General features: G+C 41.1%; 1 protein-coding gene and 1 pseudogene across 1 annotated transcript; one reads left to right on the forward strand and one right to left on the reverse strand.

Moving 5' to 3' along the window:
* The first annotated feature begins 965 nt into the window (after positions 1 to 965).
* The window catches only part of LOC140559478 (uncharacterized), a 33,378-nt pseudogene continuing 7,566 nt past the window's right edge, over positions 966 to 26,777 (forward strand).
* Positions 8,661 to 19,889, reverse strand: LOC140570881 (uncharacterized). Its single transcript, XM_072692643.1, has 12 exons — positions 19,759 to 19,889; positions 15,352 to 15,649; positions 15,031 to 15,185; positions 14,209 to 14,491; positions 13,976 to 14,123; positions 11,356 to 11,482; positions 11,128 to 11,179; positions 10,950 to 11,026; positions 10,230 to 10,527; positions 9,969 to 10,123; positions 9,073 to 9,355; positions 8,661 to 8,940 (listed from the first exon to the last, which is right to left on the reverse strand). The coding sequence occupies exons 1-12, from the start codon at positions 19,829 to 19,831 to the stop codon at positions 8,787 to 8,789; spliced, it is 2,103 nt and encodes a 700-aa protein (XP_072548744.1). The 5' UTR covers positions 19,832 to 19,889; the 3' UTR covers positions 8,661 to 8,786.

Genomic DNA, 26,777 nt, shown 5'->3' on the forward strand with positions numbered 1-26,777 from the left:
GTATTATAATAAATAAATGTTAGTATTATAATAATATAATAAATATAATAATTATTAGAATTATTATTACCATTAACTATCATTGCTGTCATTACTCTGACCATCACTGCTGTGATTAGATTGGTTATACTATACTGTGATGATGTCAGCACACCTGAGCAGCAGAACAGTTTAGGTGGTTCGGTGATTTTATCAATAATTAATAAACAGTTCTGATCAGAGGAGGATGGGTCGTGTCCCTCCAGCTCTGAGGGAGTTTTTGCTTGCCACTGTTGGCTTTCTCGGGGGTTTCATGATTTGTTGATGTCTTGTCTCCTCTTACTGGATTCCTGTAAAGCTGCTTTGTGATAAATAAATGTGATATAATATATACACTTCTGTACAGGACTAGTCAAGCTGTGTGTCTGTGTCAATGGGTGCAACCTATAATTACTGAAGGAGTGTCCACAAACTTGTGTCCAAAACTCACGGTGTTATGGTAAGGTTTACAGTGACATCTGGTGGCCACAAAGTTGTTGGTGGTGTGGTTGTCCAGGCATTAGGTCGACAAATGCTGACGCAGTCACCACCTGTCTGAAAACCCTATTCTGCAGCATTGTTCGTTATATAAAGAAGATTCTCACAGTTCTCACCAAGAACATTCCCGTTAATCCAGCAAGGAATGTCTCTAAGGAAAGAGACGAAAACAAAAACATCCGACACAAAAGAGGTGGGTGGGAGGGTGGGGTGCGTGTAAGCGGACACCAGTTCACAAATACGGTCCATCAGCAGTCACGAAACACCTTGCTTTGCTATGTGATGCTTAAATCAACATTGCGGCGTCTCATTGTCAGTGCAGAATATAGACATATCCAGGACCACTATGTCCTGTCTGTCAGCACTGCAGGACACAGGTGGAGGTGATCACAGTCAATACGCTGGACGGTTTCTGTTTATGTGTTTTTTCTTCTTTTTTTTTTAGAGAAATGGATCCTCACCTGTTTTACCTGCTGGGAGTGATCACAGTGGCTGCTTTCACTGATGTTTCATCTATAAAAGGTAAACATCATTAATCCAAAAATGTGTGGCTTTCATTTAAAGAATCCTGGTAGATGGTCTTTAAGAGCATTTTCACACTGGTCCCGAACATGAGTCGTCACCCAGGACCAATTCCATGCTGGTTTGGGGCAGGGGCTAATTTTTACTGGTTTCTTTCACACAGATGAATTCCATAAGAACTGTGGATCGATTGCACAATTTCTGAACGTCGGTTTTCTGAGTGTTTTGCTAAATGCTAGAGCCTAAGTTTATTTGTCTATCATGAACTAGGTGCTTGCATTTATATCCTGTGGCAGTGGGACTGAATAAAAGGGTCAGGGTCAAGACTGCTGTCCACAGTATGTACATTATATTACTCTGAAGGCATTTAGCAGACGTTCTTCTCCAGAGCGACTTCCATAAAGTGTTAAAGCTTCACTGAGCTTTCACTCAGAAAACACCCTCATCTCGTTTATACAGACTAGTATAGAGCCCAAAAGATCCTTTAATCTCAGGCTCTACTAAATCCAGAAGTCAGTCTGGAGACACAATCCTCACATTCCTCCACTTCGGTGCAGGACAGTAAAAAGTCTGGACGCTTGTCTTCCGTGGATCTTAAAGGATGGCGGGTCGAGCCGAGCCGTACTTAAGGCTGGAAGGTCTTGAAGTTTGTCAGATCGGCATTGTGAATGTTATTAACTGTGATACGCTTTTTGAAATGCCGTATTTTCCCCGAACCCTAACCCTGACCCTTTTAAAACAACAGAATGATGCCCATGTGTTTGTGTGCAACTGACTAAATCTGCACTGCTCTGTTCATTCCAGCCCAAAACGTTGCCCTCCGTGGAACAGCCACTCAGTCCACCTTAATTGGAAACCCCTGGGCAGCACTCGGTCACACCCATAATGCTATAGATGGAAATGCTAATTCAATCTACAACCACGGGTCTTGCTCTTCCACTGACTGGCAGCCAGACCCCTGGTGGAGGGTGGACCTGCTGGACGAGTACACAGTGACCTCCATCAGCATCACTAACAGAGGAGACTGCTGTGCAGAGAGGATCAACGGAGCTGAGATACACATCGGAAACTCTTTACTGAACAACGGGAACAGCAATCCCTGGTGAGAGCACACATTTCTTGCAAGCTTTAGGAGGCAGATATGCATGGCATAATTAGCACGATCTCCATAGGTAGTTTCTTGCCTCGAGATGTTTTCGGAAGGTTTCAGATTCTTTAAAATTATTTTTACCCAGTTTCTTCACCAATTACCCAACCCACACATCAGTGCTCTCCCCCATCACATGTAATGCACTCGTCACCAGCCACCGCCTCTTTTAAAACTGTAGCTGTGCAACCAACAAAGGAAAGTGACTGGTACCCAGCTCTGATGTATTGGCTAGCAGATGCCCGTGCCGGCCAGCATCAAACTGGAGGGATGTTGGGGAGAGAAAGCACCATCTACCCACTATGAGAGAGTAATGCCAGTTGTGCTCTCTCAGGCTCCGGCTGCTGATAGCAGGCAGCATGACCCAGGATTCGACCATCAATTTCCGTGTCATGGTGGCAGCTTATTGAAACATTGGTCCACATTGATCCCCCAGAGGGATGCCAAATCTCCTATAATGCTGCTTCTAAGAAATGGCAAATCGAAAACCTCAAACACTGCTGTTTCTACTTCAAAAGATCCAGCAGATGGAAAACAGGCCAATTACAAAAACTCAAAACTGTTACATCACAGTCTTGACTGGTTATATTACACTCCCAAAAACCACTTAAACCCCACCTAACAGAGAAAGCTGTAGTCAAAGCTGGAGTAACAGTAAAACGCGACGGCGACTTGTGAGCAGCTCACCACCTCCAGACTCTGCTAGTTACGAGAATGCAGGTTGCTACGGGAGTCAGGCCTCATGACCACAGCTTTTCCTGTGCCAGTATCTACAAAAGGGGAGCGCATACTTGGCACGTCATGAGGCAAAAAAGCAAATGAGGATCCGCCCTAGGCTAAAAGCTAACACTTTTATTCTTTTATTCGTTTCATTCTAAGGTAAAGTAACAGGGTGGTAAATAGGCTTGTAAAACTGTATCTGAGCATTTTCACCTCAACCATAGTCACACACATCAAGGGAAGAGCTTTGAATAGTCAGTAAAAGCATTCTTTGGCACTTTTAAGTGATTAGGTGTATAGTATGGGTTTATTTGGCTCGAGCAGTGGACATAGTTTCACCAGTTTTACCACGTACATGTTTTTTTTCTGTTAATGAACATAATTATCGTACCTGTAGATTCTGTGTTTGCTGTGAGGAGCTAAAGCCAACAGCCTACGCGACGTCCACCAATTCGTCTTGTTTTCATAATGGCAGATGGACCATTACTCCAGATGATTCTCAAGACTCTATTGCTTGTGCCATGTTTTCTTTTGTCTCCAGGGCTGCAGTGATCTCTAGGAAATTCCCCCTTCTTAAACCTTACCAAAGGCCTCTCAGGTCGTTATGTTAACGTGGTCATCCCCGGAATCAAGCGACTCCTGACTTTCTGCGAGATCGAGGTCTACGGCTATCAACATCCCCAACCTCATCACAAAAGTACTGGATCATTCCAGAGAACACAGTTCTTCCACTGCTCCACAGCTCATTGCTAGGGGGCTTTATAGCCCTCTAGCCCACGCCTGGCATTCGGCAGCATGATTCAGAGAGTCTTATTCTATTGGCAATGCTTTGATTATTAATCAATAATATTGATAAATAATCCATAGCTGATTATTTCTCTCTTGGCTAAATAATATATTTGTTTAACGTTCAGCTAGGAATTTACTGTTAGTGCCGCTGAAAGCAATTGCAATGTATAGGACAGTCTTCAATATTGGCACTCTAAACTTGATAGATACTTGATACTAGAAACCCCATATCCTCTATTTACTGGCCACTTTATCAGAAACCCCACAAAGGTAGCCTATCTGTCAAGTCAAGTGGGTTTTATTGTCATTTCTACTACATACAGAGTACACAGTGAAACAAAACAACGTTCCTCCAGGACCATGGTGCAACATAGACAAAGTGCATACAGAACACAAGTGCAACACAATACAAGTGCGGACAGACAACACAACACAGTACAGACAGAGAAAAATACATATGCAAATTATGCAATGTGTAATAAATATTGAGTCCAGTGAGGTAGTGAAGTTATTTGTGCAAAATGCTTCCCATTTTATCCGGGGTAAATGGTTGGAGAGAGAGAGAGAGTGTGTGCATGTAACAGAAAGGACATCAGTTCAGAAGTTGTGTTGAGGAGTCTGATGGCTTGGGGGAAGAAGCTTTTGCAGAGTCTCGTCGTGTTGGACGGGATGCTGCGGTACCTTCTTCCTGATGGCAGGAGGGAGAACAGTCTGTGTGAAGGGTGGGTGGAGTCATCCACAATGCTGGTTGCTTTGCGGATGCAGCGGGCAGTGTAAATGTCCATGATGGAGGGGAGAGAGACTGATGATCCTCTCAGCTGTCCTCACAATGCGTTGGAGGGTCTTGCGGTCAGAGGCTGTGCAGGTCCCAAACCAGGCAGTGATGCAGCTGCTCAGGATGCTCTCTATGGTCCCTCTATAGAGGGTGAGGATGGGTGGAGGGAGACGGGCCTTTCTCAGCTTCCGGAGGAAGTAGAGACGCTGCTGGGCTTTCTTGGCTGTAGAGCTGGTGTTCAGGGACCAGGTGAGGTTCTCCGCTAAGTGGACACCAAGGAACTTGGTGCACTTAACGATCTTCACAGAGGAGCTGTTGATGCTGAGCGGAGAGTGGTCATGTCTTGTTTTCCTGATGTCCACAACCATTTCCTTGGTCTTCTCTACATTCCAGTGAAGGTTGTTGACTGTACACCAGTCTGTCAGCTGCTGCACCTCCTCTCTGTATGCTGACTCATCGCCTTTGCTGATGAGACCCAGCACAGTTGTATCATCGGCGAACTTTATGATGCTGTTAGAACTGTTTTGCAACACAGTCATGAGTCAGCAGGGTGAACTGCAGAGGACTCAGTACACTGCCCTGGGGTGCCCCAGTGTTCATTGTGATGGTGCTGAAGATGCTGTCCCCGAACCAGACTATCTGGGCCTCCCCGTCAGGAAGTCCAGGATCCAGTTGCAGAGGGAGGTGTTGAGGCCCAGCAAGCTTAACTTCCTGGTGAGATTCTGTGGGATGATGGTGTTGAATGCTGAACTGAAGTCTATGAACAGCATTCTGACGTAGATGTCCTTCTTCTCCAGGTGGGTAAGGGAGAGATGAAGGGTGGTGGTGATGGCATCGTCCGTGGAGCGGTTAGGACGATATGCAAATTGCAGGGGGTCCAATGAAGAGGGCAGTTGGGTCTTGATGTTCCTTATGACTAGCCTCTCAAAGCACTTCATGATGATGGGTGTGAGAGCAACGGGACGGTAGTCATTGAGGCAGGACACCATGGACTTCTTCGGCATGGGGACGATGGTGGTGGTCCTGAGGCACGTTGGGACAGTGGAGCTGCACAGGGAGACATTGAAGATGTCCGTGAGAACATCTGTCAAGTGTTCTGCACACTCTCTGAGCACTCTGCCGGCGATGTTGTCTGGTCCTGCAGCTTTCTGTGGGTTGACTCTGCGCAGAGTTTTCCTTACGTCCACTGCAGTCAGGCACAACACCTGCTCATCCGGCTTGGGCGTGATCTTTCTCACTGACGTGTTGTTTTGTGCCTCAAACCGTGCATAAAAATTGTTCAGGGCATCAGGGAGGAAGGCATCACTGTCACAGGACGGTGGCATTGTCCTGTAGTGTGTGATGTAGCCAGTGACTGATGCTGTATACTCCTCCAAGTTAACAGAGTCTCCTTCAGTTGCAGCCTCCCTGAACATGTCAATCCCAGATACCATGCCTATTTGGGGCCTGAATGGGTAGCCCAACTGGTAGTAAATGGGTAAATGTTGTACACTGCGCATGGGGCCAACATTGACCCCAATGTGAGATTAAGGTGGGCTGTAATAACACATGTACAAGCCCACTCAAAGTCCATGCCCACCTGGAACCTGGCTTGCTTACGTTCCACCCCTTTGAGCCACACATGAGCATGTTGGCTGGGCTGCTGCACAGTTCATCAGCCCTCCTCAACCCCATTCATAATTGGTCAGTTATGCAATAGCAAGAAAATGATGGAATTCTGCATCGATTACTAATAAAATGCGATCTGATTATTATCTTAATCACAATTATACACCATGTTCATGCTTTTATTTGGATCATTAAATAAAGATCCAGAGTTCAGGCTAGAAAAAGTAAGTGAAAGATGTTTCAATTAAGGAGTGACTACAGTTTCTGTGACTACAGTTGCACATAGAAATGTAAGATCCATGGGACTGACATGGCCGCAGGAGGAAAATTGCTGACAAATCAAAGAGATGGATAATACGAATGGTAACAAAAGAGCCCAGAAAAACTTGTAAAGAGATTAAAGGTGAATTTCAAGCTCAAGGAACATCAGTGTCAGATTGCGCCATCCGTCATTGTTTGAGCCAAAGTGGACTTCATGGGAGACGACCAACACGATTATGATGTCTATGCTATTGCAGTTCTCAGTGTTTGAGATGTGTTTTAATGGTCTCTCAGTGATAATGTATCCATGACAACAGGCAAGAACAAATGTTGTGTTTTTATATTTAAGCTAGCTGAAAGTACACGTCAACAGACTTGCCAAAATTAATTTAGCTACAGCATAACTGCAAGATGGTGCTCACCCATGTGCAGGAAAGTGCTCACCTAATAGTAGCAGGAGCTCACCACATAGTATCTGGTGCTCACTACTTTTTTATAAAAAAACATCATGTCCCTTTAGGGACTCCATTCAAGAGAAGAACATTTCATTCATTAATTAAATACAGTGATACTAAGATGTTCAGTCTGAGGCTCTGCCCTCTCAATCTGTTCACTATATTCCCAACTGCAGGTTAGAACTTAAGCCTAAAAAAGTATTTAGGGATTTTTGTCTTTTCAGTTCAGCTTTTTTATGCCTTGTCAAAAAGGTGTGGATGAAAAATCATGTACAGACCTATTGCTTTACTGGATTTTAATTAGATTAGGGCCTCTCCCGGCCAGGGGAACCAGAACTAGACCCGTCTCCTCTGCAAACATCTGGCCTCCATCTGAAAGTCACACTTTTATGGGGGCACACTTCTCTATTTGGATTCTGGGGCTGCAGGGAGCTTTATAGACCCCAAACTTGCTTTGACTACCGGTAGAGCTTCTGGATCGCCCATTGCCTATTCTTGCTGTAGATGGCCATTCTCTGTGCTCTGGTCCAATTACAAACCACACACTTAGCCCCTTACACTGGATAGGCCCCCATGCTAAATGAGGGGAGTTTTATGTCACCCAGACCCCTCATCTTCAGTTGGTGTTAGGGTTGGGATCTCAAGGTAGTCCCTTGAGACCCCCCATTGGCGTTTGATTGTGCCATCAACCTTCTTTCTGGAATCACACCACCCAGGGGAAGGATGTTTACCCTCTCACCTCCTGAGCATGCCACTATGGATACTTATGTCCAAAAGGCTCTGTTCTCAGGCTTTATAACACCCCCATCTTCTCCTACAGGGGTGAGCTTTTTCTTTGTATGAAAAAAGGATGGAGGCTTTATGCCCACTGCAGCAGGCTTCCATATTTACCAAGTTGGAAGATGGCATTCATTACACCCTCTGGGTTTTATCAATACCAAGTCATGCCCTTTGACTCATGAATGTGCCAGCTGTCTTCCAATGTTTTATTAATGAGATGGTAAGGGAAACCCTGGACAAGTTTGTATACGTGTACCTTGATGACATTTTAATTTACAGTCAGTTCCTTGAGAAACATGTAGGACATGTCAGGTTATGTTGGAGAACTACAAGCTGGAAAACCCCTCCCCTTATTGCCCCTAAGCAATGCTGGCCCACACAGGCGTCAGTTAGCTGGTGGTCGCTGGAGCTGCAAACTGAAGGATATTACTTCAGTAATCACTGATGCCCAGTCAAAACTTTGAAAACAAATACATCATAGCCCATTTCCACATTAAGTCCCCTTGGAGAATATGTATCTAGATGATGTATCCAAGATACTACTTCCTAGACTTGTAGTTTATCAATATTACTCCAATCTTTTACCACTTGTTCTATATCAGAATAAACGCACATGTTGAATGACCCCTGTCTTTAAAATGGTGTGCCACTGTCTTGCTAAGATCAGCGCACTGTATGGCACTACAATGTTCACAAATCCTAGTCTGCAATTTCCTGAAAGTTTAACCCACATGGAGAAGGCTTTTTAGAGGGGTTTTGTAAATCATGTGTTTTGTAAGCCTTGAAGCATGGGCCAAAATTCATGTTTCATTAAACAAAGTTTGTTGATGGTATAGAGTGGAATAGGTAACAAATATTCACCTTTTTGCATCATCTATTCCTGTATCTGTTTAAAGTTTAAGATTTAAAGACAATCTGAGAATGTCTTAAATTAAATTGTTAGCTGGGTTATCACTGCTTTTATACATATATTCTAAACCCAGTCTGGACTCAGAATAGGATTAGTATTGAAATAACTCATTCATAATCTATAAAACAATCCATAAAACATTAACAGAGCAACAAACACATCCAGAGGCATCAAGTGTAAAAGTATGAGGTTAGAGCTTTTATTTTAATATGACTGTTAAAGTCAGCGAAACTCAAAATTCACGCCTGTTAAGACAACAGAAAACTGACAGAGAAATATAACAGATCATCACTTAAAGGTTCCTCAGATCAGAGGAGCTCCATACACCTCCACCTCACACAGTGTGAGATACTCCTTTTTTCCTGGAATCACAATGTTGACGTACCGCCCTTCCATCCCGTTACATTGAAAGGTCATGATAAGGTTCTGCTTATCGATGGAGGAGATCACTGCACACCTGATAAGGCAGAACATGAAACTTGATTGTTACCAACAGGATCTTCTGTTTATAGACACTAAGACTACTGTTTATATAACTACTAAGACAGTAGTTTAAAAAGTGTCTCTGTAAAATCTGAGGACACTTTACCTCGTGTTGTTGTTGCCGTTGTTCTCCAGACTGTCCCCGATTCTGATTTCAGCTCCAGTCAGCCTTTCAGGAATATTATCTTGTGTGTTGGCGACAGTGATAGAAAACACTTTGTGTCGTTTCAGAAGATCAAGTCTCCACCAGGGGCTGAGGTCATTGTTGGTGTGGGAGCAGGAACCGTGAACATACACACCATCTCGATTTCCATCAATGACAGTCGATGGAAAACCAGTACTATAAAGGCTGGACTGTGTAGCTTTTCCCTTCAGTGCTACGTTCTCTCCTACACAGAAAACAACATCAGTGAAGATAAAACATGCTAATTAAAAGTTAAATACATGCCCTTATATGGACCTTCTAGAATATGATCTGTGGCCACTTTATCAGAAACCCCTTTCTGAAAGTTGTTGTTTCACATGTAGCCTATCTGTGTGCAAGTCACCCTCTAGCCCATGAGGGGTCAGTGTCTGACCACAGAGCCACTGTAGGCTGGGTATATTCGGCTGGTGGACTCACTCTCAACCTAGCAGTTGTTTGCATTATGACCAGATTGGTCAGTAACCAGGCTTTTGGTGTATTTATTTAAAAGGGTAAAGCACCTGTAAACATACACTTCTAATTGCACATCCTTAATGGAAGCACCTTTTACCCATTAAGCCTCTGGAGAAGTCATTAACGCAGAGGTTCACTTAACTTTTCTAGCCTGCACTGTGGATGTGTATTCAGTATGCTCAATAATTCTGTTCATGTAGAGTTTACTAGAAACATGTTTCCAGGGACTAAAAGATCGGAAATCTGGTTTTGGAGGTACAGCAAGCTACTGTGGACAGATAAGCACTCTTTCTACAACATTGTTAGATGTGCTCAACACTGCCTGGGTTATCATCTCTTCTCACCATCTGGAGTAGGATAGCCGTAGATCTCAACCTCACAGAGAGTCAGGAGCCGGTTTTCTGCAGGGATCACCACGTTAACATAACGACCTGAGAGGCCTTTCTCAAAGTTGAAGGTCATGGATTTTCCTGCAGGGATGGTGGAGATCACCCCAGCCCTGGAGAGGAAATAACTGGGTGTTATGTGGAGGGTCATCTTCAGTAAACCTCAAGACACATCTAGTAAATGCTGGCAACAATTACAATCACCAGAAGTTCTCTCACCAGGGATTGCTGTTCCCGTTGTCCAGTAAGGAGTTTCCGATGTGTATCTCAGCTCCGTTGATCCTCTCTGGTACAGCATCTCCTCTGTTAGTGATGGTGATGGAGGTCACTGTGTACTCGTCCAGCAGGTCCACCCTCCACCAGGGGTTGTTCTGCCACTCGGTGGCGGTGCAAGACCCGTGGTCATAGTGTGAATCAGTGTTTCCATCTATAGCATTGTAGGCATGACCGTACGGCGCCCAGGGGTTATTAACCAGGGTGGACTGAGTGGCTTTTCCATAGAGAGCGAGATTTTTAGCTGGAATGAACAGAGCAGTGCAGATTCAGTCAGAAAAAAACAACATCTCGGTCATCTGTGAGTTCTGTGAAGGTTAGTTATTTCAGGTTATTGTTATCATACACTTATGATCATTATACACTTATTTATTTTATGATTAATGCTTAATCAATTTAAATTAATTCAGAGCTGAGAGAATACAACTAATACAGCAGATTCACAATACAATACAATCATTCACACAGATTGCTTTTTCTGTTAATTATACAAATCAGTGGTAAGTAGGTGATTTGTTCAGTAGGATAGGTCAGTCATTTCTTCAGGTTTAATGACTCTCTATAATCGGATTATTTAGTAGAGAAGCACTGCATCCTGGTTAATGCCTGGTTTATGTGGTGGACTCTGCTTGTCTGTAACCATAAAGATGATAAACCCATTTTTACCTTTCATAGATGAAGCATCAGTGAAAGCAGCCACTGTGATCACTCCCAGCAGGTAAAACAGGTGATGATCCATTTCTCTGCAAACAGATCAGATACGGTTCTGTACATAAACTCTCCTGAGATCAGACTTTTAAATCACTCTAAACATGCAGCTGCAGAACCTCTCAGATCAACTCACCCAGAAGAGAAAGCTGCAGAATGAAACTGCCTCCCAGATGTGATCAGTTCCACTGAAGGTCAGACAGAGCTTTATATAAAGCATATGGAGGGAAACTCCACCCATTTTTCAGTCTTTCTGCAGAGTACTGAGAGTGCTTTCATGTAAAAGAGTGTAAAGACCAGCCCAGCATATGAAGATAAAGTAACTGATTACACAATTAATCTATTACATGGAGGGAGGCCCTACCGTTCTCAGACTTGTGACCTTGGAAGACTGTGATATTGTTGGGAGTTATGATCTCCTGTCTCTTCATAAGCAGCCAGTTAGACAGTCGCTCCACTCTGGTGCAGTAAAGCTGTTTACATTTCTGAGACTGAGAAAGAAGGGAAAGTAACTTTACTCAGAATTGTGTTTTTTTTAAGTATGAGGGGGACTCCTCTGTCTAAAGCTTCCCACTTTGGGGATGTCATGTGATAGAGGGAGTTCGTACCTGCAGATAGAAATAAACAGTAAACAGATTGAGGGGGCAGAGCCACAGACCTAAAATCTTACACAGTATTTAATCCGTTTCAGCTGCATCTCATTTACTAATGTTTACTAACTCTGTATGGATTGATGACCAAACTGTGATGAAATAGAAAATATGAATAAACATTTGGACCAGAAAAGGTTAATTAAAAGAAGTCATAATTAGTTACTGCATCCGTTTGTACTTGAACAGTGTTTACACTTTTAAGTAACAAAATATTTTTCCCATTTAAAATGGTTTTGCACTTACGTAAGGTCTTGCTCAAGTTTTGCGCAAGTATGGAGTCTCAGTTCTCTACTGAGATCATTCACAGCAAACAATACTCTGTCCTTCTAATTCTTGTAATCTGGTGAGCAACCTAGTTCTTTACCAGGAGCAGCAGGAGAACCTTTCCTCCTCTTGGCCAGAGGGAGGTTAATCAGTGCTGGGACAGCAATTAGCAGGGAGGTGCAGGTGTAGAGGAAGGACTGTAAGAAACACAGCTCTAGGGTCAGATAACTCCTGTAAATGTAGGTAGAAGCATTTAATTGCAGATGGGGAGCCTTGAAGAGCTGTCTTGGAGGGATGGTCGGTTGAAGAATATCCCAGTAGATGGAAATCCAAAGAGCACTGGACTGGAAAGAGGATATATGATCTTCCTTTCATTTAATTATTTAATTAACAGTTCTTTAAAAATGTATTCAGTTAAAGATAACTGATACCTGTTCAAAACTGTAATTGTGATGTAATCCAGAAGTATCGTAATCTGATGACTTTTAGTTACTTTTGAATTACTTGTCTTTTTAAATTCAAATGAAAAACTTAACATTGAAAGTCAAATAAAACAGTCCATTCTCACATCCTCATGAAACAAATCTCTTGTCTAACACACTAAAAAAAATAAAGGTGCTACTAAGGGTTCTGTGAGTGATGACATAGAAGAACCACTTTAGGTTCCATAAATAACCATTTCTGTAAAAGAGATGTGTGTGTGAAGAACCTTTTAAAGATTTAAGAAGCCATTGTCAAGGTTCTTCACCAATTTAATGTTTTTTTTACACTTACAGGAACCAAACGTGGTTATTTTATGGCACTGCTCAAAGAACCCTTTGTAGCAACATTATTTATATAATTATATATAAAACACCATGAAACGTGAAAATGTCAATTTTCTTACCTTCAAATGTTTCCTTAAATTGTAGTGGCATCATTAGAAGCTGAGAGGTTGTTCACTGCTGGAAGGTCTAATTTACACTGGGCAGTGATATTATTTTCAATTTCACTTTAAAATGAAATTATTAAAAAAACATCACCCATGACATTCAGCAGTGAATGCATTTGTACTGCATAGCATGCTGAAATGGCACCCGTAAGCTTAAGAGACTACACAAGACCACACCAACAGTGGAATTTCACAAGTAAAAGTTCAATCACCTGATTTACCTTGTGTTATTATAGAGGTGATCCTGTTCAATCTGTGATGTAATAATCCTATTGTTACAATGTACCTGTAATCTCATTACTCACCTTTTTACTGTAACTGTAATAGATTAAAATTACTGGTGTGTTTTTCTTTTGCATCCTCATTGTCTAACACCATTATATGTATTCTGTTACTGCCCAACCTTGTTTATAATATATATATTAACCAAAGTCACCACTTTAGTATGCATAAAATGTGACAAACCACATGTTTGGTACAGAAAACACAGAAAGACCAAAATAATAATACTAATAAAAATAGCATTAACTGCTAAAGTTAGCGTGACCACACTCTATGTCTTAGCCCCCCCCACAGAAAAGGATGTGACCAGGGTTGGAAGCATAGGCACATTTATTTGAAATTCAGTGTTTACAATTCATGTCAAATAAATCTGATCTCCAACAGAGTATCCTGATTGATCTTGGACTCCAGATTCAATCAATCAATCAAGACATGTTTGGTATCTGATGTATATTCCTTTTAGTTTTACAACAGGGATGTTAGGCTAACATTTCTAACAAACACTTAAATTAGCGTCCTCATAACATTCCTCTTTGCAGAGCTGTTCCACTCTCAGACTGGAGAGGCGCAATGGGTGGAGTGATACCAATGGAGTGAAAGTGGTTCTGGTTCCTCCAGCATTCCTCAGCTCTGTGGAGAAGGTTCTGTTTGTGTTCTGAAGTCAGTCACACCGTCTTCTAAACCAGATCCATATACCAGCTAATGAAGATCTGGAGGAGCTCTGAGAAACATTTTGGTGACAATCTACGTCCAGTGTTTGTTAGCAGTGTTAGCCTAGCATCTCCCATCTCTCTGTGTCCTGGCTGATCGACTGAACCTGGTCTTCGTGATTGAGGCCAAGATGTTCCTCAGATCAGAGGAACCCCTTTCACCTCCACCTCACACAGAATGAGATACTCATTCCGTCCTGGAATCACAATGTTGACGTATCGCCCTTCCATCCCGTTACACTCAAAGGTCATGGTGGGGTGGTTTACATCAATGGACGCGATCACTGCACACCTGATGAGAAAATAAGGGAGATTTTTTATAACAGTATTTTATCCCATCAGTGCAGATCTTTTAAAAACTAAACAACGAGAGTGACCTGGGGTTGTTGTTGCCGTTGTTCTCCAGACTGTCTCCTATTCTGATTTCAGCTCCATTCAGCCTTGTAGGTACAGCATTCAGGGAGTTGGTGACGGTGATGGAAAACACTTTGTGTCGTTTCAGCTGGTCCAGTCTCCACCAGGGACTGAGCTCATTGTCAGTGTGGGAGCAGGAACCGTGAGCGTAGATACCATCCCGGTTTCCATCAATGGCATTTGATGGAAAATAATTCCCATACAGGCTGGACTGTGTGGCTCTTCCTTTCAGTGCTACATTCTCTCCTACACAGGAAACAGATCATCCAATAATAGATCAGTTCTGTAGATTTCCCTAGTGCAGTACACTCATCATCCACTTTATTAGAAACCCCTCTCTTGTAGCTCCACCTTGATGCACAGTCATTAGTGATGATCATCAGCCTTAGAGCCTTGAATCTCAGTGGAAATAGAGCTCTATATACTTCAAAACTAATCATGGTACTTCCATCAGCAGCCGGATCACCAATAAACCCCAGTGACCCAGTTCCACTGACAGCAAGACATGCCCATGCCCAGGCCTCCACCATGTTTGAGGGGTAATGTGGTATGCTTCAATCATGAGCCCTTCATTTCTTCTTCTATCTACAGTTCACTAAACTACGTTTACAGTTTTTAAAGGTCCTCAAATGGTTTGAAGCTATGCTGAGATAATGCTGACAAAGATGACAAATGGCAGACTTGATTGGTTTGAGAGAACTGTAGTATAAGTATAAGGTTTAATTGGTCAGAATGAGTCAGTAAGCACTCTTGTGATGAATGCAGTGGGAGTCATTCCTTCTCACCATCTGGAGTGGGATAGCCATAGACCTCGACCTCACAGAGAGTCAGGAGACGGTTTTCTGCAGGGATCACCACGTTAACGTAACGACCTGAGAGGCCTTTCTCAAAGTTGAAGGTCATGGATTGTCCTGCAGGGATGGTGGAGATCACCCCAGCCCTGGAGAGGAAATAACCGGGTGTTTTGTGGAGTGTGTTGTGTACTGAGAAATGTAATAAATCACACAGGTGGAGAAACATCTTCAGAAAACCTTGTAGAAATGTAGAACAAATTCAAACATCTAGTAAATGCTGGCAACAATTACAATCACCAGAAGTTCTCTCACCAGGGATTGCTGTTCCCGTTGTCCAGTAAGGAGTTTCCGATGTGTATCTCAGCTCCGTTGATCCTCTCTGGTACAGCATCTCCTCTGTTAGTGATGGTGATGGAGGTCACTGTGTACTCGTCCAGCAGGTCCACCCTCCACCAGGGGTTTTTCTGCAACTCAGTGGCGGTGCAAGACCCATGGTTGTAGTTTGAATCAGTGTTTCCATCTATAGCGTTGTAGGCATGACCGTACGGTGCCCAGGGGTTATTAACCAAGATGGACTGAGTGGCTTTTCCATAGAGAGCGAGATTTTTAGCTGGAATGAACAGAGCAGTGCAGATTCTGTCAGTTTTAAACAAACACATTCTCTCATCATTCTGTCATCTGTGAGTTCTGTAAAGGGTCAGGTTATTTATTTAAGGTTACTTTTATTATAGACTTATCATGATCTTGAATTGTTTTAGAAATTCTGTAAATAATTTCAGAGCTGAGAAAACACTTTTTTAATGTAGCATATACTGGGTTTCCATTAATAATAAAATCTGTGGTAAATCAGTGGTAATCAGGTAACTTGTTAAATAGTACGTCAATAAGATTTATTTCTAAATCACATTTAGAATGACTTTTTACCAAAGGGCTGTATAAAGAATCAGTACAATAAACACATGATATAGAACAAAACAAACACAACATTACACTGATAGATCAGTCAATTCAATTAAATGTTATTTATAGAGTTTTTTTTTTTTACAAGAAATGTCACAAAGCAGCTTCACAAAGATCCAGGCCTCTTTTGAGTGGCAACAATGGCAAGATAAGTAACCTAGAGAGGAACCAACACTCAAAAGAGGAACCTGTCCTCCTCAGGTCGACACGGGATCAGAATAAACAGCAAAACAGGAATAAAAACAACAATAAAACTGAACTGAATTAAGAGAAATAAAATGATAAATGTGGCATCAATCCTGTCATGGCGTGTGCGGCCAGACACAGACTGGATGAACACTCGCAGAGATGGAGCTAAGCAAAGTTTTATTTCAACACAGCAGAGAAACAAAAGAGGGTGCAATGAAAACAATGAGCAGCAAACTAATGCCCAAAATGGGAAATCAAACAGAACGTGACAAACCAAATGGTGAAAACAGCAAACTTGGGACTGGGAGGAGCTGGGAGTGACAGGGGATGAGCAGGAGATAACAGCAATGTAGGGACTGGGACAAACGAAACAAGCCTAGCTTGGGATGCAGGGAAAACTAGAACTGAGAACCAGAGCTGTGCTCTGTGAAAACAAAAGGGTTTGCCGGAGAACCAGCTGCCTGGCCAGATAACAGGGCAAGCCGTTGAGTATGAGTATGCCGTAACTACCTCGTGAACTAGAAGGGACGTAACGCGCTTGCCTCTAGAACCAGACTTAGAGATAACTCAAACCAGATCCGAATACCAGCCAACATGAACACGCCACGATCACGTGGAGGACGGCGGAGAGTAGCAGAAAGAGAGCTATTTAAATGCTCCCAGTCCCAGGTGCAACACATGAACATAAATCAAACACAAATCATCAGGTATATGAAGAGAATATCTTGCAATGAATTAGTAGCACAAAAAAATACTGAAACACTGCAGATTTTACAAGTTTTCCCTCCTACAAAGAATGGAGAGGTTGTAGATACATGTTAACTGTGAGAGACAGAATCTAAAAAAATATTTTTAAATGACATGATTTTTAAATAATTACATTGCATGAATGCTTGACAATGCATTGACAAAACAATGCATTATTGCTTGAAACAAGTATTTGATACAATAGACAAACAGGATTGAATATTTGGTACAGAAAGCTTTGTTTGCAATTACAGAGGTCAGACTTTTTCTGTAGCTCTTGACCAAGTTTGCACAAACTGCCGAAGGGATTTTGACCCACTCCTCCATACAGATCTTCCCCAGATCTTTCAGGTTTCTGAGTTTTAGCTCCCTCCAAAGATTTTCTATTGGGTTCAGGTCTTGCGACTGGGTAGGCCACTCCAGGACCTTGAAATCATGGGGTTGTACTTATCCTTCTTCTTCCTCCAAACATGGCGAGTGGAATTGATACCAAAAAGGTCAATGTGGCTTTCTAGATTGTTTTAGGCTCTGTCTCTCATAAGATGAGATAGTCCTTTATTAGTCCCGCAGTGGGGAAATTCTCAAAAGGCAGGATGGAGAATGCGGGCATATTCATAGTTAAAATGACAGACCTCTTACATTCTTTGTAGGTGGAAAAAAACAAAATCGGCAGTGTATCAAATACTTATTTTCCCCACTGTAGTTATTATATTCTTTACAGCACACATCTGACTCTCTCATTCTTCAGAGAAAATAGCAAATCTGTTTGGATTTTATAAAGAAATATGCTTACAATTGGTTTAATAGTCCACATCAATGTTTAGTAAATAGGTATTTTTGTAAATATTGGTAAAATAGGATTGACAGTGTTTAAAAAGAGTTGACAAGATTGGGTTATATGGCATTTATCAAAGCAGTTCATTAAGTTAATTTTCCTTTAAGTTTATTCCAATGCAATTTTGTAGTTTTTAAATATTTTAAGAGGTATGCATAGCATTAAAACTTATAAAAGTCTCTAAAAATATGAATAATGCTTATAACTGGTGGAAGTTGAGAATAAACTACCTCTCCCAATAGTTTAGTGACAAAGGGCGATTTGAAAATTGGTTATGAATACTTAGTTACTGAGTAACTGTAGCATCAAGTGTGGTGGAACTGCTGTAAAGACAAGAGTCTTGGAGACTCTGACATTCATCAAAAACAAAGCACATGAGAGCCCAAAGGACAGAAGCATGCATCCATCATTTCTACATAACATTTGAGGGGGTGGGGCTTTCTGGGAAAATAAGCATTTTTGGTAAGAGCTGTGTTTTGTCATCCTCGCCCTGGGCCTCTTTGTACTTCCCCATTTACCCAGACATAACATACACCAGTACTCTGTTACTGGATAAGTTCCTGGAATATGGAAGAACTTTTATACTTAGCAGTTGCTTAACTAGCACTCAGTGGTCCTCTTTAGCTCTAAGCTCTACCAGCAGCAGCAGGTCTGGAGCTCTGCAGTTATTGAGTCAGTTGGAGGCTTTTCTGCACTCTGCTCTGAGCTCAGCACTCGGCCCTGACCCCGCTCTGTAACTTTACGTGGTCTGACAGGCACTCGGTGGCTGAGCTGCTCTCTGTGAGCTGTTCCTCCTAAACTCTTCCACTGTTCAATAATAACACCACTCACAGCTGATGGAGGAAGATCTAGGAGGGAAGGTCTAAATTTCACCAGCTGACTTGTTGTTGTTGGTGCAGCGGTGTCTCCTATTACATACAGTACCACGCTGGAGTTTAGTGAGCTCTTTAGAACCTCCCATTCTTTCACTGATGTGTGGAAGAAAGGCAGACTGCAGGGCTACAGACTTGATTTTATACACCTGTGGCAATGGGACAACTGAATTTAGTGATTAAGAGGTGTCCCAATACTTTTGTCTATTATATGTACACAATATAGTGTATATATAAAGTTATCAGAAAACAGTTTACAGATTACTTGGAATTATATTACTGATCATCTGGCAATTATACATTTTCCCTTAACCAATGCTATGTTTTTGTTAAGCTGTAGTGTAAATACTGCTTGTTTGAAAAAGTCTTGGTAATATTAAAGAGAGCAGTGGGTGAATGACACCAAGAGGTGAGGTTGTTGGCTTTTTTCTAAATATTATATCTGTTCATTCTAACATTTGAAGCATCCCCAAACTCTCCTAAACCACTGGGCACGGCTTGGAAGGTAGAAAATCCAGCTCTAAGGATGTAATATGGGATTTGATAGTTTCAATCTTACGTTTAAAAAGTGGTAGAATTCTCACACTGCCATGAGGATAATATTCAAACCCAAGTGAAGGTTGAAGCAGAGCATTAAAAGTGCCAAACAAAACTTTAGGTCTGTCACAGTTTTTAACTATAATGCACAATCAGTATACTTACCTAGTGGATTTAACAGATAGTTAAGTAGCTAAGCAACTTTTAAAAAAGGTTATATGTAGTCTTCTACAAGCCTGAGTAATTTTCTCATTGGCTGAATTTAACTGAACTCTAGGTTTGATAAGGGCAACAGTATCAAGAACAGCTGAACAATTGGGATGAGCAAAACCATTTACAAAAAATCACTAGCTGTGCATGAACTGACATACATAGACAAACAACATTAAATCAGGAACAGGGAAGTGCCCAGTAAAAGCTGAGCTAAGCACAACTGCTCTATAATCAGAGATCCTAGCCTCTTCAACATCCAATGTGTCAATATCAAAACTAGTAACCAATCAAGTCAAAAACCGTGCACATGGGTAGGCCCACAAATATTGCATATTTGTAACCATATATGATAAAACTGAGGTTTACCTTTCATAGACGAAGCATCAGTGAAAGCAGCCACTGTGATCACTCCTAGCAGGTAAAACAGGTAATGATCCATTTCTCTACAAACAGATCAAATAGAGTTGTTTCTCGGATGTGATCAGATTCACTGAAGCTCGCCTTGTGTCAGGCAGAGCTTTATAGAAGGCTTAAAAGGGGGAACTCCACCAATTTAGGCTAAAGGTTGACCTCACTAGAATGCCTTAGGCTCCATAAACAACATTTTATCATGATAACTTGTGAGAATGAACTTATCAACAATTGCAGTAAGAGAACCCATACCCTTCCTGATCAGGAGGAGGTTAATCAATGCAAGTGTGAGACACGCCCACTACATAACATTCCATTTCCATACATGTCCACTTCATAAAAGGCCCACTCGGTCATTCTAATGGTCAGCTTTAGAAAAGTCAGTCGATGAAGAAGTAAAGCTGTCATTGCCAGAGGCTTATCTGTGGACTTTTGAGTTACAGTTCGACTTGAAGTGATTGTTGTGAAATTACATTTTGGGAGGAGGAATATGTTTGAAGCCCCTCCTCCCTATCTAAATACTGATAAATACCATCTCTATCTTGTTCACGTGTCAATAACAAAGTCCGCGCAACCCTCCACCACCCAGTCACCTCCTTTTTAACTCTGTCATCTCTCAATCCTGGTTCCACTGATCAGAGAGGGTGGCCGGTTTCCCACCACAAGCAGGATCCACCTCCAGCCCAACTGTCCAGTCTCCAGTCTTCTACCAAATCATTATAAACTGAAGGCATGGTCTGAACTGGCAGACACATTTTTATTAAGAACTGAATTATTTTATTTGAGATAGGATGCACATATCTGTACTTTACTTGACAGGAAGTCAGTAAAGAAGACTTTTAGTATTACTTTTACTTTTCTACTTTTAGTACATTTAGGCAAAGAAAACTTCAACTTTCAACTTTCAAAAGTATGTTTAAAGTGGAGTATTTGTACTGGTAGTACAGTAGTAGTGAGACTGAACTTATCAGAGTGCTCTTAATATGGAGAGAAGAAAATGAGGAAAGGGCTCAATTCAGGTTGAATGGACTATGTAAAGTATTACAGTTGGTCTTGGGACAAATTCTCAAGAAATTTCTGTATTAAAAGAAAAAAAAAGTCAATTAATGTTGACACATGCATTCATTGGCTGATGTACTGATTAGAACATCTGATGTTTCTTTTGTAATGACTCAACTCATTATAGTGTCCTAGAGGAGCAACTGCTCCATTTAACTGAGGTCTTTCGGGAATGCCTGCATAGAAGGGGACATTTAAAAGGGGTAGATGTGAAAGTAGGACTATGCACAACAGTGTTGCTTTGATAAGGAAGTTACCCTAAAGCTGCTTGTTGCTTGTTGTTGCAGGATAAAGAGCATGTGTATAGAAATAGCTGTTGGTGCATTTATCTCATTTATAAAACATTCATAAACTCTCTAAAGAGTCTTTCATGTTCACAGTTTATTACAATGAGGAAATATGGGTAATCAGTAATTATCAGTAGTTATCAGCAACAAGGAAGAAAAGATAAGTAAAAAAATGGAAAGATGCACGGTTCTAAGACCCCTCCTGTTATCGAACTTATTACAGAATAGTTTTATAACTCATTTTGTGACCATAAATACAAGCTTGTTTCATTCGTCAGGCTCAAACAATGCTCTGTGGGCTTCTCTGAGAGCTTCTGCAGCTTCACTTAAAGGTGAGTCTCAGATTTCTGATGTGTTCATAGTACTTGTGCCTGAAAATAGTTTTATAAACTTGGCAATTATTATAAATATTTATAATAAAAATATTATAAATATAAAGTGTAACAAAACAACAACAATAATAATAATAATAATAATAATAATAATAATAAGGTCCATTTATTTATGCACAATTAAAATATTGGACAAAAATGACATTCATGTGTATTCATTTTTTTTTATTTTTTTTTAGAAAAATGGATCATTACATATTTTACATGTTTGGGATCATTGCAGTGACTGGTTTCATTGACGCCACTTCCATAAAAGGTAATAAAACATACATTTACATACAAGCATTTATTGTACATATTGCACAATATAAACAGAGTAAGACTTTTTATGGTTATGGTTGTGACTCATTGTTATGAGTATGGTTTCATACTGGGTGGTTATTAATGTCCAATTTTGCAATAAAGTATTACTTCATATCATGATGTCAAAATCAAATTCAAGGAATGACATGCCACTGTTCATTCCAGTCCGAAACACATGTAATGACCAGTGCAGCGTGTGTCGGTGTGTAGCTGACCACTTGACCAAGCTCGTCTGTCATTTATCATGTATTACTGTAAGAAGCTTTGAGGAGCTTTGGACGGTTCTAGTTTGTGTCAAGTCGTCTTCTATGAATGTGTATCTATTCTTTATATAAACGAAATAGGTTTAGGGGTACATTAAGAGTAGGTAAGCATGGGTATTTTGTATATTATACATTTTAAAGTGAGAGAGATATTTTGCCACCCTGGCCTTTAAAGGGTGTTTGTAAGCTCTCTAGTCAGAAACTCTTAGAGCTTAAATAATACAGATAATCTTATACTATTATTACTATTATTATTATAGATTGTCATATAGCTTCAAGTGTTCTCTTAAAATACGCAGGAGAGACGTTACAAGTCCATGTATGAATGAACAAGTAAATGATATGCTATGATACCAGGCTTATTACGGTTAAATAGTCCAACTAGTGGAATATTGCCAACGTGAGGACGAGTCACTGATTTGCATTCTCTCTGCGTGCTTCATGCCTTACAGCCTGTTACTCGCCATAAAGCTCTCTACTCTCTGGGTTAGGGTGGAAGTTTACTACCTCCAAAGTGTTACACAAGTTCTTTAGTGTAACAGGATAAAAAGGGTGGTATATTTACATTTAAGGCCTTAAGGCATTATAGTGCTTTGATATTTACCCAAGAAAAACCTCAGCTAGTTTAAATAGACTAATAATTCAAAGATCCTCTAATCTTAGACTCACAAGTCAATAAAGTGACCACTCTACTATTCGCCCAAGTACTCTCAGAAGAGGAGGGTCTTCAGTCTGGGTTTCAGACAGCGAGCGTTGGACTCTGCTGTTTGGACACCCAGGGGAAGTTCATCCCACCACTTCGGTGCAGGACAGATAAAAGTCTGGACGCTCGTCTTCCGTGGATGTTAAAGGACGGTGGGTCGAGTCGAGCCGTACTCGAAGATGCTCTTCGTGCTGATCGGCTTTTGACCATCGCCATCAAGTACGGAGGTGCTGGCTGGTCCAGTCAGGGGTTTGAATCTGATGACCTGGGCAGCAGCTACAGGAAGCCAGTGAAGAGAGAACGCAGCAGAGGAGGAGCTGAACATGGCTGAATTTAGATATATCAACACTGTGATTCCAAGGAGAAACGAGGATCTCTCACAGTGTGAGGAGGAATCCAATCTAAACTGAATTCAGATTAAATCATGCAAGTCTTGAAGTTCAGCAGTGAATCATAGAACCAGGTTCCTTTGAAATGTGTAAGGAATTTCCATAGACTCTATTTACAGTGTGCTGTGGCTGAGTAATGGCAGCAATTATCAAATATCAAAAATCAATTGTTTTGGTTACACTGTAAAAAAGATTAGATTAAAATGTTGTGTATATTGATACATTCTCTTAACTTTAAAGCTCAATTCACTCCATTTTAATGCAACCTGTAAACAAAGTTAAAAACCCTTTTTATCCATTGTAAGATTAAATAATGGTTTTATAAAACAGTAGTTTCTGTACAAAATGTGTCCTTAACACTTCAGTCAAGCTTGAATCTACTTCAATTCAAAAACTTTTATTTTTTATTAAAAGATAGTGGTATTCAGAATTCAGCTTAAATATTTGATGCACCCAGTTTATGCAACTTAACCCTGAATAAATGTTGAATTGGATTATGAAATAAATGGTCAGAAACCTTTCGAAAAACCGGCCTCAGATGATCAGTGATATAAATCCAAGTAATCTATGAGCTCTTTCTGATTAGTATGCTTTGTACTTTGTGTTGTACACTGAGTGCTTGTTAAGTAACTACATGAAATGTGAGTTCATAACATTCCAGGAACAGATTTGTGGTCTATGCTACGTCTGGATAAATGTGGAAGTACAAAGGCCCATGGCAAGAGTGACAAAACACAGCGCTTACCAAAATTCTTTGCACATCTGTCTCAGAAAGCCACGCCCCCTCAAATGTTATGTATAGATGCTGGATGTATGGTTCTGTCCTTGATGCTGATTCTTCAGGTCTCCTGTCTTTACAGCTGTTCCACCACACTTGATGCTACAGTTACTCAGAACTTAACTGTACTTTAATTAACCAATTTCCAACATATAATTTGTCACTAAACTATTGGAAGTTTATTCTCAGCTTCCACCATTTCTAAGCATTACTAATATTTTTGAGTCTTTTTTAGATTTTTAAAGCACTTACTGGCTATGTGCCATCGTACATCACAGCAATGCTCATTAAAAAATAACAGAAATCAGCGTTATGAGAATAACCTAAAATAACTAAACTGAACACTAATTTACCACATATTTTTATCATTAATGGAAACATGATCTATGCTGCAACAAAATAATCTGTGTGAATTTGTGTTTTCTTATTGCATTGATTTACAGAACTGTTATATTTCTGAAAAACAACAAAGTATTTAAAGAATTCACAATCCAAAAATAAAGTCTGCATTAAAATGAAATGTATGATAAGAATAACCTGAAATAACTGACCTGACCCTTCACAGAACTCACAGATGACTCAGTGACGCTTTTGTGTTTGTTTAAAACTGACCAAATCTGCACTGCTCTGTTCATTCCAGCTAAAAATCTTGCTCTCTATGGAAAAGCCACTCAGTCCACCCTGGTTAATAACCCCTGGGCACCGTATGGTCATGCCTACAATGCTATAGATGGAAACACTGATTCACACTATGACCACGGGTCTTGCACCACCACCGAGTGGCAGAACAATCCCTGGTGGAGGGTGGACCTGCTGGACGAGTACACAGTGACCTCCATCACCATCACTAACAGAGGAGATGCTGTACCAGAGAGGATCAACGGAGCTGAGATACACATCGGAAACTCCTTACTGGACAACGGGAACAGCAATTCCTGGTGAGAGAACCTTTAGAGATTGTAACTTATGTTTGACGAAATGTGCACCCTATTTCTAAGCACTTTTCTGAAGATGTTCCTCAACATGTGTGATTTTTCATTGTTAACGTGGTCATCCCTGGAGAAAACCGTCTCCTGACTCTCTGTGAGGTCGAGGTGTATGGGTATCCTACTCCAGATGGTGAGAAGAGAAGACAACCCAGGCAGTGTTGATCACATCTAACAATGTTGTAGAAAGAGTGCTGATCTGTCCACAGTAGCTTGCCGTACTTCCAAAATCAGATTGATATTTTAGTCACTGGAATCTTGTTTCTAGTAAACTCTACATGAACAGAATCACCCATTAGCTATTCTACTTGCATAGTTATAGACTTTAGCCCATCTGCTGCTACACAGTATATAGGTCCTCCTGTTACTGGCCACAGGACTGCTGTTGCTTAGTTAGCTACAGTTGCAGCAGAAAAGTAAGTGAACCCTTTGGAATCACCTGTGATCAGAAACTTACCCTTCATGGAGTGCTAGAGGGTGACTTACACAAACTGTACATCAACAGGTGGGCTACAGGTGGAGCTAATTACCTTTTAATTAGCATGTTTCATCTTCACTGATGTTGTTTTCTGTGCAGGAGAGAATGTAGCACTGAAGGGAAGAGCTACACAGTCCAGTCTTTATAGTACTGGTTTTCCATCGAGTGTCATTGATGGAAACCGAGATGGTGTGTATGGTCATGGTTCCTGCTCCCACACCAAGGATGAATTCAGCCCCTGGTGGAGACTGGATCTTCTAACACGACACAAAGTGCTTTCCATCACTGTCGCCAACACAAAGGATAGTATTCCTGAAAGGCTGACTGGAGCTGAAATCAGAATCGGGGACAGTCTGGAGAACAACGGCAACAACAACCCGAGGTAAAGCATCCTCAGATTTTACAGAGACACTTTTTAAACTACTGTCTTTATAAACAGAAGATCCTGTTGGTAACAATCAAGTTTCATGTTCTGCCTCATCAGGTGTGCAGTGATCTCCTCCATCGATAAGCAGAACCTTATCATGACCTTTCAGTGTAACGGGATGGAAGGGCGGTATGTCAACGTTGTGATTCCAGGAAAGAAGGAGTATCTCACACTGTGTGAGGTGGAGGTGTATGGAGCTCCTCTGATCTGAGGATCAGTTTTATTTCTCTTTCAGTTTTCGGTCGTCAAACCTTAACAGGCATGAATTTTGAGTCAACATGTCTGTGTTCAATCCACCTGCTCCGAGAGCAGCATCACCCTCTATGTAAAATCATTTTTCTAACCGTATTGAAGCTTGTTGCTCATGGCTGAAATCATCTGCCCCAAGAGCAGCATTGCTCTGTGAACAGAACACTAACTCTAACTATATAGAAGTATTTTACGTATGGCTCAAATCTTCTTCCCCAAGATCAAGATTACCCTGTAAATAAAATGCTAATAGTAACCTTATAGCATCACTATATTAATGGGTGAATTATTCTGCCCCAAGAGCAGCATTACCTTTCATACAAAACACTAATGCTCACTATTTGGAAACAATATGCCATTGGTTTATTTTTCCTGCTGCCCCAAGTGCAGTAGTACTATGCATACTACTGGCTAAAAGTAGCATGATAAAGCCCATACCAACAGGACAGTAGAGCAGTACAAACAGTAAAACAATAAAAAGCTAAGACTATGATTGAGTAAGCATGATTTTCACCAAAATAGTACCACTCCCATGTAACTCAATAAAAGGCCTGCCCCAAAAGCAGCATTGCATAATAGAGTAAAGATGCAGGCTCAGCGGCTAGCTACCTACACACTTGAGCTGGATGTGACGTTACAGGCTTGCCTTGAGAACCAGAC

The sequence above is a fragment of the Salminus brasiliensis genome, chromosome 1, assembly GCF_030463535.1.
Source record: "Salminus brasiliensis chromosome 1, fSalBra1.hap2, whole genome shotgun sequence".
Classification (NCBI taxonomy): Eukaryota; Metazoa; Chordata; class Actinopteri; order Characiformes; family Bryconidae; genus Salminus; species Salminus brasiliensis.

Excerpts from the sequence above, each read along its gene's own strand:
- LOC140570881 (XM_072692643.1), bottom strand. The coding sequence starts at position 19,831 with ATGGATCATTACCTGTTTTACCTGCTAGGAGTGATCACAGTGGCTGCT. Across the intron at positions 15,186-15,351 it reads AACGGGAACAGCAATCCCTG|GGCTGGGGTGATCTCCACCA; the intron begins GTGAGAGAACTT and ends TTTCCTCTCCAG. Across the intron at positions 11,180-11,355 it reads AGGTCACAAGTCTGAGAACG|TGGAACTGATCACATCTGGG; the intron begins GTAGGGCCTCCC and ends TCTGACCTTCAG.